General features: G+C 40.1%; 1 protein-coding gene across 3 annotated transcripts in view; it reads right to left on the minus strand.

Annotated features, from left to right (window-relative positions):
• The window catches only part of SNCAIP (synuclein alpha interacting protein), a 139141-nt gene that overhangs the window by 46447 nt on the left and 77569 nt on the right, over window positions 1-15125 (minus strand). For all 3 annotated transcript variants that reach the window (XM_006764391.2, XM_015564384.1, XM_015564383.1), the window contains exon 3: window positions 6451-6523. In XM_006764391.2, the coding sequence (XP_006764454.1) occupies window positions 6451-6523 (73 nt within the window). The remainder of the gene's footprint in view (window positions 1-6450; window positions 6524-15125) is intronic.

Raw genomic sequence — 15125 nt, forward strand, 5'->3', positions numbered from 1 at the left:
TGAAATATTTCGTTTTCGGAGAACAAGAAAAATAGCTTTATTTTCATTACACTTAATAATTTGTGCAGTTATTCAGTGTCTGGTACGTTAATGTTCAAGAAAAAATATTAATTTTTATTAAAATGTTCTATTATTTTATGTTAATGATTACTCATTTATTTCAGCCCTTTGTAGTAAGCATGTCTCTATCGAAATAAACCCACGTTTCTATGAAAATTGAAGCTTTTGTTTTTTTGCAGCCCACATAAATTTAAACCTTGTTTATTTGGCCTGTGTTAGCCTTTGAGTTCGATATGCTCGCTGTAGATACTTAGGGTGAATGGGAGGTGGAAGACTAGTGATGGAGGCTCCCTTATCTTTTTAAAGCAGGTTGGCTGTAAATCAGGGGGTGGGGGGAGGGGAAGCAGCAAAGAATCAGGTGGAAGCCACTAAAAGGAGTACTGTTTGCTTGGTGTTTTAAGACTGGAGATAATCAGAGAGTGCTGTTTGTATGATGGTAATGACCCATACGGAGAAACACATTGATGGTGTAGCTAAAAGGGGAGATAACTGAAGGATCGAGGTGTAAAGCCAAAGGAAGAGAAGGTATGTCCCTTTCCTCAATTCCAATACAAAACGCAAAGAAGCAAGGCTTCCTTTCACCTCTTCATGCAGTCATTCATCCAGCCGTACCTCAATATATATGTATTTAGCACCAGTGCCCGGCACTGGAGATACCATAATGAACAAAATTACCCCAAAGAGATTTTACTTAGTCTATGAGAGAAAATTGATCTTAAACCAACATCATGTTATTAATAATTTTTCAAACAGATAAAGTATAATAATTTTGTTCAAGAAAAATAAAAAGAATTGCGTCATTTGACTAACATTCTCATGGAGATGTTTTACTGTATGTAAATTTTTACTGGGGTTAAATAAACTTGAGAGTTATGTCATAAATGTTAGATTCTTTATTGCATTAGGTTGGAGTGTTCGTTTTCTTGATTGAGATGTTAGAAACTGTTTCCTTATTCTTTGGAGTCTATTTTATATTACATCATGTGAAATGGACCAATCAGCAGGATTTTCAATTTAAACTGTCATGCCAACCTTCCATTTCATGCTTTCAGTATTGAAGCTTAATAAAATTGAAAATAGGAGGTTTACATGCTTAGAGACATCAGCTACGTCACAGCAGCATTGAAAGGATAAATTTCATGGCAACTTATTATCTTTGGTGTTGGCTGAAAGCCTTGGGCATTTTAGTACACTCTATGTTTTCTAAAGTCCAGGATTTGTCACAAAATGTACATGCACAGGGACTAAAAATACAGCAAATTTGTAATGCTGTTAAACACACATCCAAAATGACTTTTACCAGATACTAAGTTTAAAAAGTATTGTGCCCCTTACTCATTGTCATCCAAGTGAAGTATAATGGGGGTATGTTCTTTCAGAATCTTTTCTCAAACACATGCCAAAGCCATTTATTACTGTTCCACAACCGGATTCTGTAACCTTAGCTCATCTAAGTACTCAGATGCAATGCTAAATTAATATTTATCTTCCTTCTTTCATAAGAAAATGATACAATAAGCTCAGCAGACACACATTTTGAAAAATCACAGACAGTTAATGAATTGAAAAACATGTGCATTTGAATGTCTAATTTCTTTCAAAGTCAATGTAATTGAATATGTTTGATTTGAATACTGTATGTCAACATGAGCCTTTTTAGTCCTCATTTGGCAAAAACGTACAACAGAGTTAACACCCACTGTTTCGTGTTGTCCTCTTCTCCTACGTGAGTAGCAGGGATTAAGCAGAGAATACATGCGAACATTTCACAAAAAACTTTCTTTTAGAGGTGCAATTTTTTTCACATGCAACTTCCACACTGCTAACTCTTGTCCCATAACACTAGCCATACAAGGTTCCTTGGGCTAAAATTACTCTTCAGTTGCCTCAACTTCACAGTAGCTCAGTAGACATGGTTTCAAATGCACTTGCTAGGCTCTAGAACTATGGCCAAATTAGCTACCCTCTGTGAGCCTCAGTTTCCACACCAATAAAATGGGCATAATAATGGTCTTCCCTTAGAGAACTGTTTTGAGGACAAATAAGCTATTTACTGAGGACCTGGCAACATGCCTGGAACATTACAGCCCCAAGAAACAACTGGGAACTGTCAATAGCACCTGAGCAACTCCAAGAAGAGGCAGAATTTGTTCTCACGCATCTAACTCCTCTTTCTTTACCTCCCTTCCATCATCTTGTGGTATTTCCACTACCTTCACACTTCTTTTCAAAACTTCATTTCCCACACAATTTGAAACCCAGTCCTAGTGCTGTGTAGTTGATGAAGAATAATTTAAAATATTAATGCCAAGGGAGAATATAGATTTCTATAGGAATCAAAGCCTTTGGCCAGAGGAGGGGCACTTCCAAGGCAGACCTGTTGGGCATCAGTGAGCTAGTTAAAGTTACAGAGACACTGTAACACTCTGACAACACTCTGGCATCTGCCTTTCTCAAATCCCACCGTGGGCTGATCTGTGGGGCTGACTGGTTCTGATCAGACCATGCATGGAGATACCACGGGTTCAGTTCTGGTGCCGCACTTTAGGAGGGATGCTGATAAACCACAGTCATCCATGAAAGTGCAAGAAGAATGAGCTGGATACACTTAAAACCACGGAGGGAAATTTTAACCTGAAGAAGACAAGGCTGAGAATGACTGCCATCTCCACTGAGTGGCACCTTTGCCCAGGAGGAGTGTCCTTATCTATCATTCCAAAGGAAGAAGCGGGATTAAGGGATGAAAATTTGAGAGACACTGATTTTGGCTGAATTAAAATATTAACCTTCTGTCGCCATATATTTGACTCTCTTTACCTTTGGGTGCTAAACACACAATGAACGATACAGATGATGTATTATACAACTGTACACTTGAAACCTATATAATTTTATCAACCAATGTCACTCCAATGAATTATTAGCTATAATTTTTAAAAAATGAACCTTTATGGGTGGGCAGCCTCATGAGGCTGTGAGCTCCGTGTCACCAAGGTGATGAAGTACAGGCTGGATGACCCCCCGGGAGGGACAGTAAGGATCACCTTCGAAGATCTGATGGATTTAGGACTACATGAATGTTTTTCTGCCTTTTATAAAACATATTTGTAAATAATTAAAATTTTCACTGTAAATACATTTATAGAAGAGTTGAATAATAGGGCAAAGAACACAGTATACCCTTTATCTACATTCATCAATTGTCAACATCTTACCCATTTGCTTTATTATTGGCAATCTCACTCACTCTCAGACTAGATGATTTTTAGGGTCCCTTCTTCCCTTGCGAGTTATGATTCTATGTGCTGAGGTCTCTTTCCAGGTAGTAGGGTTTTAGAAAAATTGTACCCCTGCTAGCGGCTCTCTTCCAGTACCTGGCATAAATCTGAACTCCACAAGTGTGATGGACGGGGCCCTGTAGAGCCCGACCCTGACCTTGTCCTCACTCTGAGCACCATGCTGCAGCCACATAGGTTTTCTTTCTCTCCCTCGCACATGGGAAGCTCTTTGCTGGCTCAGGGACTCTGCACTCGCTCATTCCTCTGACTTCAGTGTTCTTCACTGGTTTGGATGTGGCTGGGCCCTTCTAACACTGCCTGACCCACACCCTCTCCCCTTCTCCCCAAGTCCCACAATTACTCTATCACATGGTTTAAGTCACCTCCTATCACTCTCTGAAATGATCTGGCTTAGTTCCTCATTTGCTTGCCTGTTGTCTGTCACCCCTTGGAATAAGCATGTCGAACTCGCAGCCCACAGGCCGCAGGCCTCGTTTATTTGGCCCGTGTTAGCCTTTGAGTTTGACATCCTTGCCTTCGAAGGTAAGCTCCTGCTAGAGTGTGAGGTCTTGTCTACATCTTGTTGTTATTGTGTCCTCAGTGCCCAGGATAGAGAACACTCAACCACTATTTGCTGAAGAAACAATAAAAGAACAAATGGACCCAAGACCATCTGGTCAGAACCTGTTAATACAGGGCTGGACGTTAACATTTGACAACCTACACAAAGAAGAAAGTGCTTAACCAACATTAGAAAGGAGAAGAGAGATGTCTTTATCAGGTGGAGTGAATTCTAAGTGCCAGGAGGTTTAGGGAAAAGTTTCCGCAGAGGGGGCCCCAGCCAGAAGAAAGATGTGGGCTCTTCTCAGAAGCCAGGGTGCTTTCTGTTGCCATCTGTCGGGAAAATCACCATAAAGAAGGAAATTTGCAAGCACCCCAGAGCAGTGCCTGACAGACAGTCTGGAGGGCTGCAGGAGGCGGGCATGCCCATGGAACTCATGGAGAATGCCTCACTTCTTTCTGACACGCGCTGTGAAAACTTTGCCATGTTGAGATTTCTTTCAAACGAGCCCAGACCATTCTACACAATGCTATGGCGAGGCAGGTATTTTCACCTGTTTTTTTTTCTAGGCCCATTCTCTATTAGAAAGTGGTTTGCCAGCCGCAAAACGGCTATCAAATTGGATTGTACATGTGATTACATGAGAGTTTTTTCCCCTATCTATCTATTTCCTATCAGATCTGATTATTTCTGATTATCTTGAGCACTGGGTCTTCGCTCTGGGTGAAGTTTTAAAGCTACTGAACTTGAACCTAGCCTCCTTCTCGACCAGAGAAAGAATGTCTAACATCACCTATTGTGGAAGTGGCTAGAAGTCACATGACCTAGAGAAATGGAATTAACAAGTACCAGGAAAAATTATTTTTAAAAGCTTCAGTTAAGTTACTTAACTTGGTAAGCAAGAGCAGAGATTTAACAGAGAAAAGAAATTCACTACTTAATCGATGAACGGGGAATGCTGATATTTAAAGTTTTAAAAGGATAATATCCTAAAATTAAATGAATGCCACTAAGTCCCACTATTTGAGAGGTACTATACAGACTCTAGAGGCAGAGTCAGTATTCTGGGGTTTGTAACTCCAATGCTGTATGACTTTAGGGGAGGGAGACAGAGAGAGAGAAAAAATATCGCTATGAGAGAGACACATCGACTGGTTGCCTCCAGTGCCTGCTTGGACTAGGACTGGGAATTTGAACCTGCAACTGTGAGATGTGCTCTTGACCAGACTTTAACTTCTCTGTTCTGTGTCTCAGTGTGGCCATCTATATAATACAAACAATTTAGTGCTTAGCTCACAGGGATTTTATGTGTAACTGAGCTAATGTTAGTCAAGTGCTTACAACCATACCTAAGCACACATGAAGCAATACTGAAGTGTTTGCTATTCTTTTTTTCTCCCTTACTCCCCAACCCCAATTAATGAAAAAAGAAAATATTGTATCTACAAAGTACCTTCAGATATATTACATAATTTTGATCCCAATAATAGTCTGGTAACATTGGCAGAACAAGTCTCTTTTTTATTTTATAGATCAATTAGTCATAGGCTCAGGGTCGGATAGCTGATAAAAGACTGAATGCTAACTTGAACCAGGTATTTTGACTCAGAGGCTGGCGGCCTGTCCACTGTGGTCAAAGAAGTTCAACTCAGAACCCAGTGATGCCTTTTTAAAGTCCTTTCAGTGAGAAAGTCTTGGAAATCTAGTAGCTGCATAGGTAAGGACCATCTATTTCTTTTTAAGTGTAATACACATAATTCAAGGATCATCTTAAGCCTTCCATCACCCATGGTTCTCAGGACTCTAGTTACTATCCGAGGAAGTCGGCTTTGGCAAGGTTAATGGTGATGCCTTAGAGTAATTACTTGGAAAAATAATAAACATCATTTCCTAATTTGATGCTATGGTATCATTCCCATCAATATCCTTTCTTATTTTCATTTTTGCCCATCACAGAGAGAAAAGGAGGAAGTTTAATTTGATTTACAGAGGGGAAAACAAACCTGAATGTACTTTTTGGTCGGGGGTGGTGGGCTATGCTAGGAGAAAAGGTTAAGCAGCTGGTTTTCATCTATCTGCCAAAATTCTCTGTTTAGTTTGCACTATTAAACTCCAAAGCTTTGCTTTAATCTTAACTGTTACAGTATGCCTTACTGCAGATTCTATCATGTCGCATCCCTGATAGGGTTTCAGACTTGGCCAAGCACCATCCCCCAGGCTGCCTTGCCATATGGGTAGCAAATGCATCCAACATTTTTTCATTGGCGCCTGCATCATTATGTTTTGTCACCAATGGTTGTTGGGTTTTCAGTAAATTGCTGCGAACACTGTGGTTTGGGCTGTCGAGACATCGCCTACACTTATTTGTATACAGCCGTGATCTCATCAGGGCCTCCCTGTCCTGTCAGCGTTTGGAGGAGGACCTAGCATCTAGGGTGGAGAAGCCATAAAAAAAAATGAAAACAGAAAGCCAGAGCAAACATTGGGTGGGGAGCAGCTCCCACACTCTGAGAGCCAGGATAAGGTGGAGAGGTGAGAGGTGAAACCCACCTGATCTGTCTTCGTTCTGTGAGTCACATCTTCGGCACAGTTCTGGGATGGTCTTGAGGGATGTGACCGAGTACTAAATGGGAAGCCAGAGGAGAAAGGGGGTAAAATAACAATTTAAAATGACAGCATGACATTCATTCAAACTGGCCAGAAAAATCAAAACACAAGAAATGATACCTGAGTACATCCAGAATGTTTAGCTAATTTTACCCTAAATGGGCTGTTTGGTTATCCGGGTGATCCCAAGCTCTAACCTACAAGCATCTAAGCAGATGCAGATTAAAAAGAGGGCTGGATGTTCTATCTCCTATCACTTATGCTACTTGGAAGGTGGAAGGATGCGTTGACCTTGAGGGTTTCCAGAAGGTGGCCACTGTACTTGCATTCTGAAGCCTAAGAACGAATCTATGTGTGAAAAGCCTGGGGGAGAAGCATCCAGCTTCCTGCCGCACTCAGGGCCGCCAGGGGCCACCGCTGTGTCTAAACTGATTGAACTACACAAACATCCCTAATGTTGCCCCTCACCTAGGATTTTACTAATCGCCCAGGGGAATACCAGGGTAATGTTATAAAAAGCTAGGGGAGCATGGTTATGTGTTTGAAAGCTCATCTGTTTCACATATAGATTAGACTAAACTGAAAGAAACCACCTTGCAGGTTCATGCCCAGCACCAACTCAGGATAACAAATTATGACAGAAGGGGCCATAAAATCAGAAGAGCTCAAACAAATGTAAAATCAATAGCTATGATTTATGGGAACTATGCTTGGTGCCAATCAATCTTTCTTTAGAGAAGGGCGCTTTAAAACAAAATTAAAGGATGAACCCTTTCTTTAATCAAGGGGCTGTTTTCAATCATATCTTAATTCATAAAATACAGCTTCCTAGAAATATTTTGCCCTGTACCTTTAGGAAACGAGTTCTTATGTAAATGAGAATGTATTATGAATTATTTCACTGTTGCAAAATTTAGGAGGATTGAGAAAAAACACTTAATCTGAAAGAAAAATGATCATGGAAACTCATTAGGGTTATTGTAGTATTACAAGTGGGGAATGTGTAATTAGGGCACATTTGTCAATAAGAAGGTACGTTAGTTAGCTTGATGCTGATAGATGAAGCATAGTGTCTACATGGAGACACCCCCCTCTCCCAGTGCTTTCCACAGGGTATCCGGACAGCAAGGCAGAGGGAGGGGCAGTTGTAGCTACTGTCAATTTGTCAATTTCATATCACAAACAAATTAAATGTCCAGTACTTCCAAGTGAAAAATAAAACCTCAAATGACTAATTAGAGAAATTACTCTTACCTGTCTGATGCAATAACATCCTGTTTGTGTTGGCCATTCCTCAGAGGACTACGGGTGCTTTAGCAAATCCGCTCACACTCAGAGAGAGGGAGAGCTTCTTAAATCAAAAATGAACTTCAAGGATTTTTTCCCCTCCTACATTATGTTCTTTGGAGGTTGAGGATACACAGGTACAGAAGGCACTTTTTTTGGGGGGGGGGGTAGTTACTAATAAGGTACCTTATGTTTCTAGCGAAGTACAAGGTCTCCAAGGAATCTGGTAGCTTCCTGAGACCAGCTGGTACAGGTTAAATAATTACACAGTCTATAATTCAATTAAAATCGGGCCTCTTGTTTTGGCTGCCATGTGCCCATGAAAGCATCCTTTGGCAAAGTTTCTCTCTCTCTCTCTCTCTCTCTCTCTCTCTCTCTCTTCTTCCAAAGCACAATTTTAGACAGAGGAAATTTAAGACTGATTGTGTTTAACTGTAATTTAATGATACATTCAATAAAGTTGCTCAATGGGCTTAAAGACCTATATTTGAATAAGCCAGTGTGCTGCTATCTGTATTTCCAGCCATATGCATCCTAACTGCTACTCCTACCCCAAAGTCAAGCATGTCAGAATCTCAGATTTATGAGCTGTACTTCAATTCTTCCCAAAGTTCTACAGTGTACAGTAACATTTAACTTGATGAGGGTTGAATTTGAACAGCATGGTTGCCTGGTTGGTGTGGGGACTGAGCGACAGGCAGAGACAAGCCTAGTTGATGCCCATCCACTACCTCAACCTACATCACCCATGGTGGCTTTGCCTCTCCACTATGGTCAGGCAGGAAGTCACTCTGTGAAGGCATACATACATCTTAATTCTTTGGGAACAATGACCTTGAAGGAAAAATCATGTGCTGTTCCTGGTAATGGAAATTAAAAGTACAGCAATCAAAGAAAAGGATGATGTGTTGGCCAGAAAAATCAAAGTTTTGAAAAATTGTAAGGGTATATAAATGTCAAATTTAGCAATGGCTTCCAATTTACACTGTGGAAAAATCCACCATTTTTTATAAAGATACTTTAAGAAAAAAATCAATTTGTAGATTTGTTTCAGCTAAGTACTTAAGGGATGCTGCAAAGATGATTAAGTTTTGATGTGAAGAGATGAAAAAGAAACATGCAACTCACATAATCAACATCCAAAATCATTTCCCTATTTATTCCCTAAATATGAGAATAAGCACTTGACCCAGGAAGTCTACCCTTGCATGAACGCACTGTGTTACCATCTGGGAGCTGAAAGGGAGGGCATCCAAGGCCTTCATCCCAGCACACAGGGCAGATGGCCTTTTATATGAAGCTGTCAGATCGCCAACCACCTCATTCTCAGACAATGGCCAACTCCCAGGGCAGCAACTGTTGTCATTTTGGCCCTATCAGAACCAAAGCTCAATATATCTTCCCTGTGTCCCTTGCCCCTAACACAAGCCTTTATATTCTGTTCCCTGGATTCCTATTACCCTTGGGTGATAGGACACTGAAAGAGGATTGCAGATAATTGAGAAGCATTATATTGCCTACCTCTGTGTTGCTCTCATGTATTCTTTTTCTAAAAAACTCCCAAAGGTTGTCTTGTAGAAACAGCCCTTTGGATCCACTCCATCATGTTTTAAGAAAAGCTTCTGCCAAAGGTTGACCAGCTGCCTCTGCTTCTTCTATGTCCCTGTGCATTCAAAGTTTAGTTCCCCTTCCGTTCCTTTACTCTGGGGTCCCCCTTGCCTGCCATGCCTCCCTCTGGCCAAGCAAGAACTTTTCTGCAAGGCCAGCTTGTGTCTGCCTTCTCTATGAAACCCCGGCTGATTGCTACGTCCCTTCCTGACCTTCCACTTTTCTGCTGTTGGAAAATCTGCCTTGCCTTATGCTCTGTTGTTTCCTATGTGTTAGTGTTGGCTCTCACAAGCGCCTGGGGGAAAGGACAACATCTTTGACTTAATATATTGCATGCATGGCACACAGGGACGTATTAACTATTTGACTGCAATACCAAGATGTACACACATCTGATTAATCTCTGGGCTTGATTAGAAATATTCAAAGGAGTTCTTTCGTATTTAAGTAAGTGGAAATTTCCACCATGCTTCCCTACTTGCACTAGAATTCATCAACTTTCTAAAATGCTAACTTAACCAAGGTGCTTCTCTCATTCAAATCCTGCACTGGCTCTGCACAGCCTACAGGGCAGAAACCACATGCCTGAATACGGCACATGAAACTCTCCACAGGTTCAGACTCATCTCTCATTGTTGTCTACTTATCTTTTGATGGTGGCGATACCAAATTTCTGTCTACTGTTTTACCTGTCTATACCTTTATGCATGCTAGTCCACTTACATCGAATGTCATTCCACCCATTTTTTTAGGCAAACTGTTTTTTAATTAATTACACTTTACCTGGGTATCACTTCTATAACATCTTCTTTGACCCTCCCAGATGGAAGTAGTACCAGGTTTCAAACTATGTTTTTCTGATGGGTGGCATCACCAATCTAGGAACGTGTGAGAAATTCACATTCTTTGGCCCCATCTCAGAAACTCTGAGGGCCAGAGCCTAGCAATCTGTGTTTTTACAAGCCATCCAGGTGATTCGGGTATATACTGAAGTTTAGGAACCACTGTTCTATATTATTTTCCTATCTTAGACATAAGTCCATTACAGAACCCATCACATGATGTTTCATCATGTTTACCTAACTGCTTTCTATGCTTCCTGAGCATGTGTACAATATTTTATTGACCAAAGACATTAGGCTATTGAACAGAATAAAATGAATTCCCCTACATAGCCGATGATTTTAGTGGCAATAATAATAGTAATGATGATAGTAGTTAATATTTACATAGCACTAATCTTCTTAGAAAAATCCATAATTTCAAGTCTAGCAATGTAATCATGGTATATTTCAAAGGAAAAACACTTCGAATATATTAATAGTGCTGGCTGATGCCTTAGCCTTTTGTATAAAGAACAATGGATTTGGAGTGAGAAGACTTAGATGCAAGTCCCAGTTCTGACATTGATTAACTCTGTGGTTCTGGACAAATAAGTCATTTCATATTTCTGGCGCTTAGTTTCTTTACCTATTAAACAGATAAGTATACAAGCTAATGTAAATGAAATCAATTTGCAAGCTGTAAAGTGATATTAGATGTTTTTGTCTCTTTTCTTCAACCTGTTTTCCATGTGTGTCCCATAGCCCTTCCCTCTCATCTTCATTCTACTCATGTTTTTAAGCTCAGTAGATCAAGACTAGACAATTAATGAGGCAGGAAGAGGGGGCCTGAGGTGGGGCTGGAAAGGAAAGGAAGAAGAGTTCAGCTGATCCCTGCACGTTATTTGGCTTCCCTTTGGTCTTTCCTCATCCAAGATAATCCATGGCCAAGGGCTGACACTGAAATTTAGCTTTGCAAACAACATAGACAATCCTACACATCCCAGACTACACCAGTCAATTTTGTCTCTCTGCCATGCAAAATAGTTTGAGCATACATGGGATTCACAATAACAGCGTGTGATTTCTACATTGGACTACAGGGATCTCTGACCACCTTAGTTATTGTTCAGGCCTGAAAGGCTTTGGCCCTTATTCCTGAAAGCTAGAGCCAGTTGGGTGAACAAGCAGACATTACTCAAATGGTAATGAGCCACAGAGAATGAAAGAACTAAAATCCCAAGCAACTTTTCAAGCTAGAGACTTTCAAACAACTAAGGTCCCATGAAGTTTCCAAAAGAAACAATTAAGCCAATCATCCAAACAACTATCCTGAAGTTCATAACTTTTCACACAGCTTTCCAAACTTCAGGCAGATGTCTCAACAGACACACAATACCAGTAAAATGACAAAATATGTGTACACAAAAACACTGGTAGTGAAAGCAAAGATAGACAGCTGAAATGAGATGTTCAGAAACATAATGTTTTTTTTAAAAATTCTGACCTCTCCAATGGCTTCCCCATCCAATTCAAGGAGGGCATGATAACTTCACACCCTCCACAACAGATCCTGCTTCACTGCTCCTTCTCTGAGGATGTGGCACTAACAGTCCACCCCTTCATTGCTAGCTCTTGGCTTGTGCACAGGTCTCCTTCTCTTCAGCCACTCTCTCCACATCGATTCTCTGCTCTGACCTCATAAAAACAAACAGCACCCCCACCACCTCAAGACATCTGCCTCTCCAGTTCACCATAGGCTTTCCTGCTCTTGTGTTCACAGCCATCTTTTTAAAAAAGAATTGACTTGCCTGGCCAGTGTGGCTTAGTGGTTGAGCATCGACCTATGAACGAGGAGATTATGGTTGTATTTCTGATCAGGGCACATGTCCAGGTTGTGGGCTCAATCCCCAGTAGGGGGCAGCAGATCAATGATTCTCATCATTGATTTTCTATATCTCTCTCCCTCTCCCTTCCTCTCTGAAAGCAATAAAAATATATTTAAAATAAAACATAAAAAAAGAATTGCCTTGGTTTTTGCCTCTACTTCCTCACCTCTGTATTTACTCTACTACCCTATGTCTTCTGTCCCTCACAGGCACTGCTCTTATTATGGCCACCAGTGAGTCTTAACAAGACAATCCAGTGGGCACTTTTCAAACTTTTTATTTATTATGACCTGTTTCCCACTTCTTTCTTTAAATTCCTTAAATCCCTAACCCCTTCTTAACTCCCTTAGTTGTCCTCCTATATCTCTGAAAACTGCTTGCCAGTCTATTTTGTAGAAGACTCTCTCCCAGCATGTGAGACACACTTAAGCACAGTTCCTTCTTGGAACGTTCTTCTCATCCCACATACCTTGTTTCGCAGGTGAGTACACTGGCTTCCACTATTTCAATCACCCCCTTTACAAAGTACAGACACCAGTGATCTACACTTTCATATATCCTTCCCCGTCTGCCTTAAATACATTTCTTCCCACCATTCAGGCTCCATTAAAGAAAATTATTACAAATAATCCTATTGCCAAATACATTTTATTTTTGCTCTTGTTTTTATCAAACTATTTTCCAAGTGTTTTTTCTTTAAAGTTAATGAAATAAATTCTTTTATGCTAAGACACTGCTTGTGATTGGTATTTGGGAAAACTCAGTAACTTTTTGATCATAGAAAGAGTATGCAAGGAACTACTCTATTGTAGTGCTAACACATATCGTCAGGCAAAAAGGGAAGCTGCACATTGGTTAAGGTGGTGAGATCACAGTATTGAATGGCCCCCTTCTTCTGTCAGAAGTGTTCATGAATGAGAAGAGACCTGGGTGAAGGGGATGACTAGGGGTCACCAAGGGCCCCAGCAGAGGTCATTTTCAATGCACTGATTACATTATGGATTCTAGAGCTAGACTGCACATACCATATCCTGGCTTCATCATTCTCTGGCTAATTAATCTTAGTTAGTTAACCTCTATAAATCAGCTTTTTCATCTGTAAAACAGATAATAACAGTGCCTACAACAGAATGTGGCAGTGAAGATCGTGTGCTAATAATGTAAATCATGGGGACTAGTATTTGATGCATAGTAAGTGTTCAATAAATATTCACTATTATTATTATTTAAATTGAAATATATCAAAAATGAGCATTTAAAAATGTAGCCAAAGTAATGCTAACTACTAAGGCAAAAATTACAAATTACAAAAGAAGTGTACCTTGCCGTAGGGCAGATGGCTGGACATAATACTTGTTCAACTTCAATGATTGTCTAATTTTAATTGTGAGCCAATAATCAATAGCCATCAAAATATAAATATTGTCTGTCAAGGATGGAGTTCAATATTGTAATTAAATGTGGCCCACTATGAAGTTAACCTGACATTCATAGTCTGCTCCTGGTAATTACTATAAACTCTGTGAGAAAACAGACAAGTCTGTGTCATTCACACCAAGCCTAGGACAGTGATGGCGAACCTTTTGAGCTTGGCGTGTCAGCATTTTGAAAACCCTAACTTAACTCTGGTGCCGTGTCACATATAGAAATTTTTTGATATTTGCAACAATAGTAAAACAAAGACATATTTTTGATATCTATTTTATATATTTAAATACCATTTAACAAAGAAAAATCAACCAAAAAAATGAGTTCGCGTGTCACCTCTGACACGCGTGTCATAGGTTCGCCATCACTGGCCTAGGACCATGCTTAGTACACTGCACATGCTTAATAAATAATTGTTGAGTAGATTGGCATAAAATCTAGTTATGCATAACAGGTAAATAGTTTGTGTAAATAACCTGCATCAATGTAATAAGTGCTATGACTGTCAGGCAAGATAAAAACTTCTAGGGCTATCTGCAGAGAAGAGCAAATATAAAAATCCAACAGCTTCCCATTCTTCTTGGAAAACACTCTATTCACAAAGTTACTCTCTACCTTCTTAGGAAGGGATGTCCAGTCCAAGATTTGGAGTTGGGGACCTGTGTTCTAGTCCTGGGCTCTGACACTAGCTACAGGACATGAATTTACAATTCATCTAGTCTGGATTAGATTACACCAAAGTCCTTTCCTGGCAGGGGTTAAGAAAAAGAGATAAGACATATGACACATGTAATTAGAATAAGGCATGAGTTTTTTTTTTTACAATGGGGTCTGCAAAAGGAATGATAGGTAATTTAGACTTGAATATAGGACATTGCAAAAAGAACAGGTGAAGAGTTGATGAAACTAGATCATACTGAGAAGCATTAAGAACAGTTTAATAGGAAGAATAGGACTGATAGATGAGATAAGAAGGGAGTGAGGCAGCCAGATGCCATGTGAAAGTGTTCTTCACCTTTTAGGAAGCACAGAAGAAAGTATAAGAGGATCTTATTCAGGTAGATTGCTTGCTAGAGCCAGGTTCATCATACCTTTAATATCTTTATACTCTTTATCACACCTATAATCAGGCCACAGATGACAGGGTGGTGAAGGCCTGGGGAGGGAGTGGAGTGGGTTACAAGGGGTCAATGGGTTGTGGGGGGAATGGGACATATGTAATACTTTCAACAATAACCTTTTTAAAAGATGTAATAAAATCTGGGAAGTACCAATAGGTTGACTTGAGTAAAAAGCAGTGCACACAAAACAGAGGTGGGTAGATATTTCAGTGCAACTGCTGCCCCATCTGTAGGATGGAAAAAAGTGAAAACTCATTGCAAGTGAGATTTGTTTCCCATAGAATGCATTTTTCTACCAGACAGTAGTCTAAGCACCTTAGGAAGATGAATCCACCAAATTCGGAGCTACTTACTACTCTAGGTTTCAAGGGCTTGGGTCAAAGGGGATAGTACAGGTGGAAGGATCTTGATCTCATCTGACTTGCACAAAAAAATAGATTATGCAATTACTAAAAAATGTCAAC

The sequence above is a fragment of the Myotis davidii genome, unplaced genomic scaffold (assembly GCF_000327345.1).
Source record: "Myotis davidii unplaced genomic scaffold, ASM32734v1 scaffold159, whole genome shotgun sequence".
NCBI classification, from domain to species: domain Eukaryota; kingdom Metazoa; phylum Chordata; class Mammalia; order Chiroptera; family Vespertilionidae; genus Myotis; species Myotis davidii.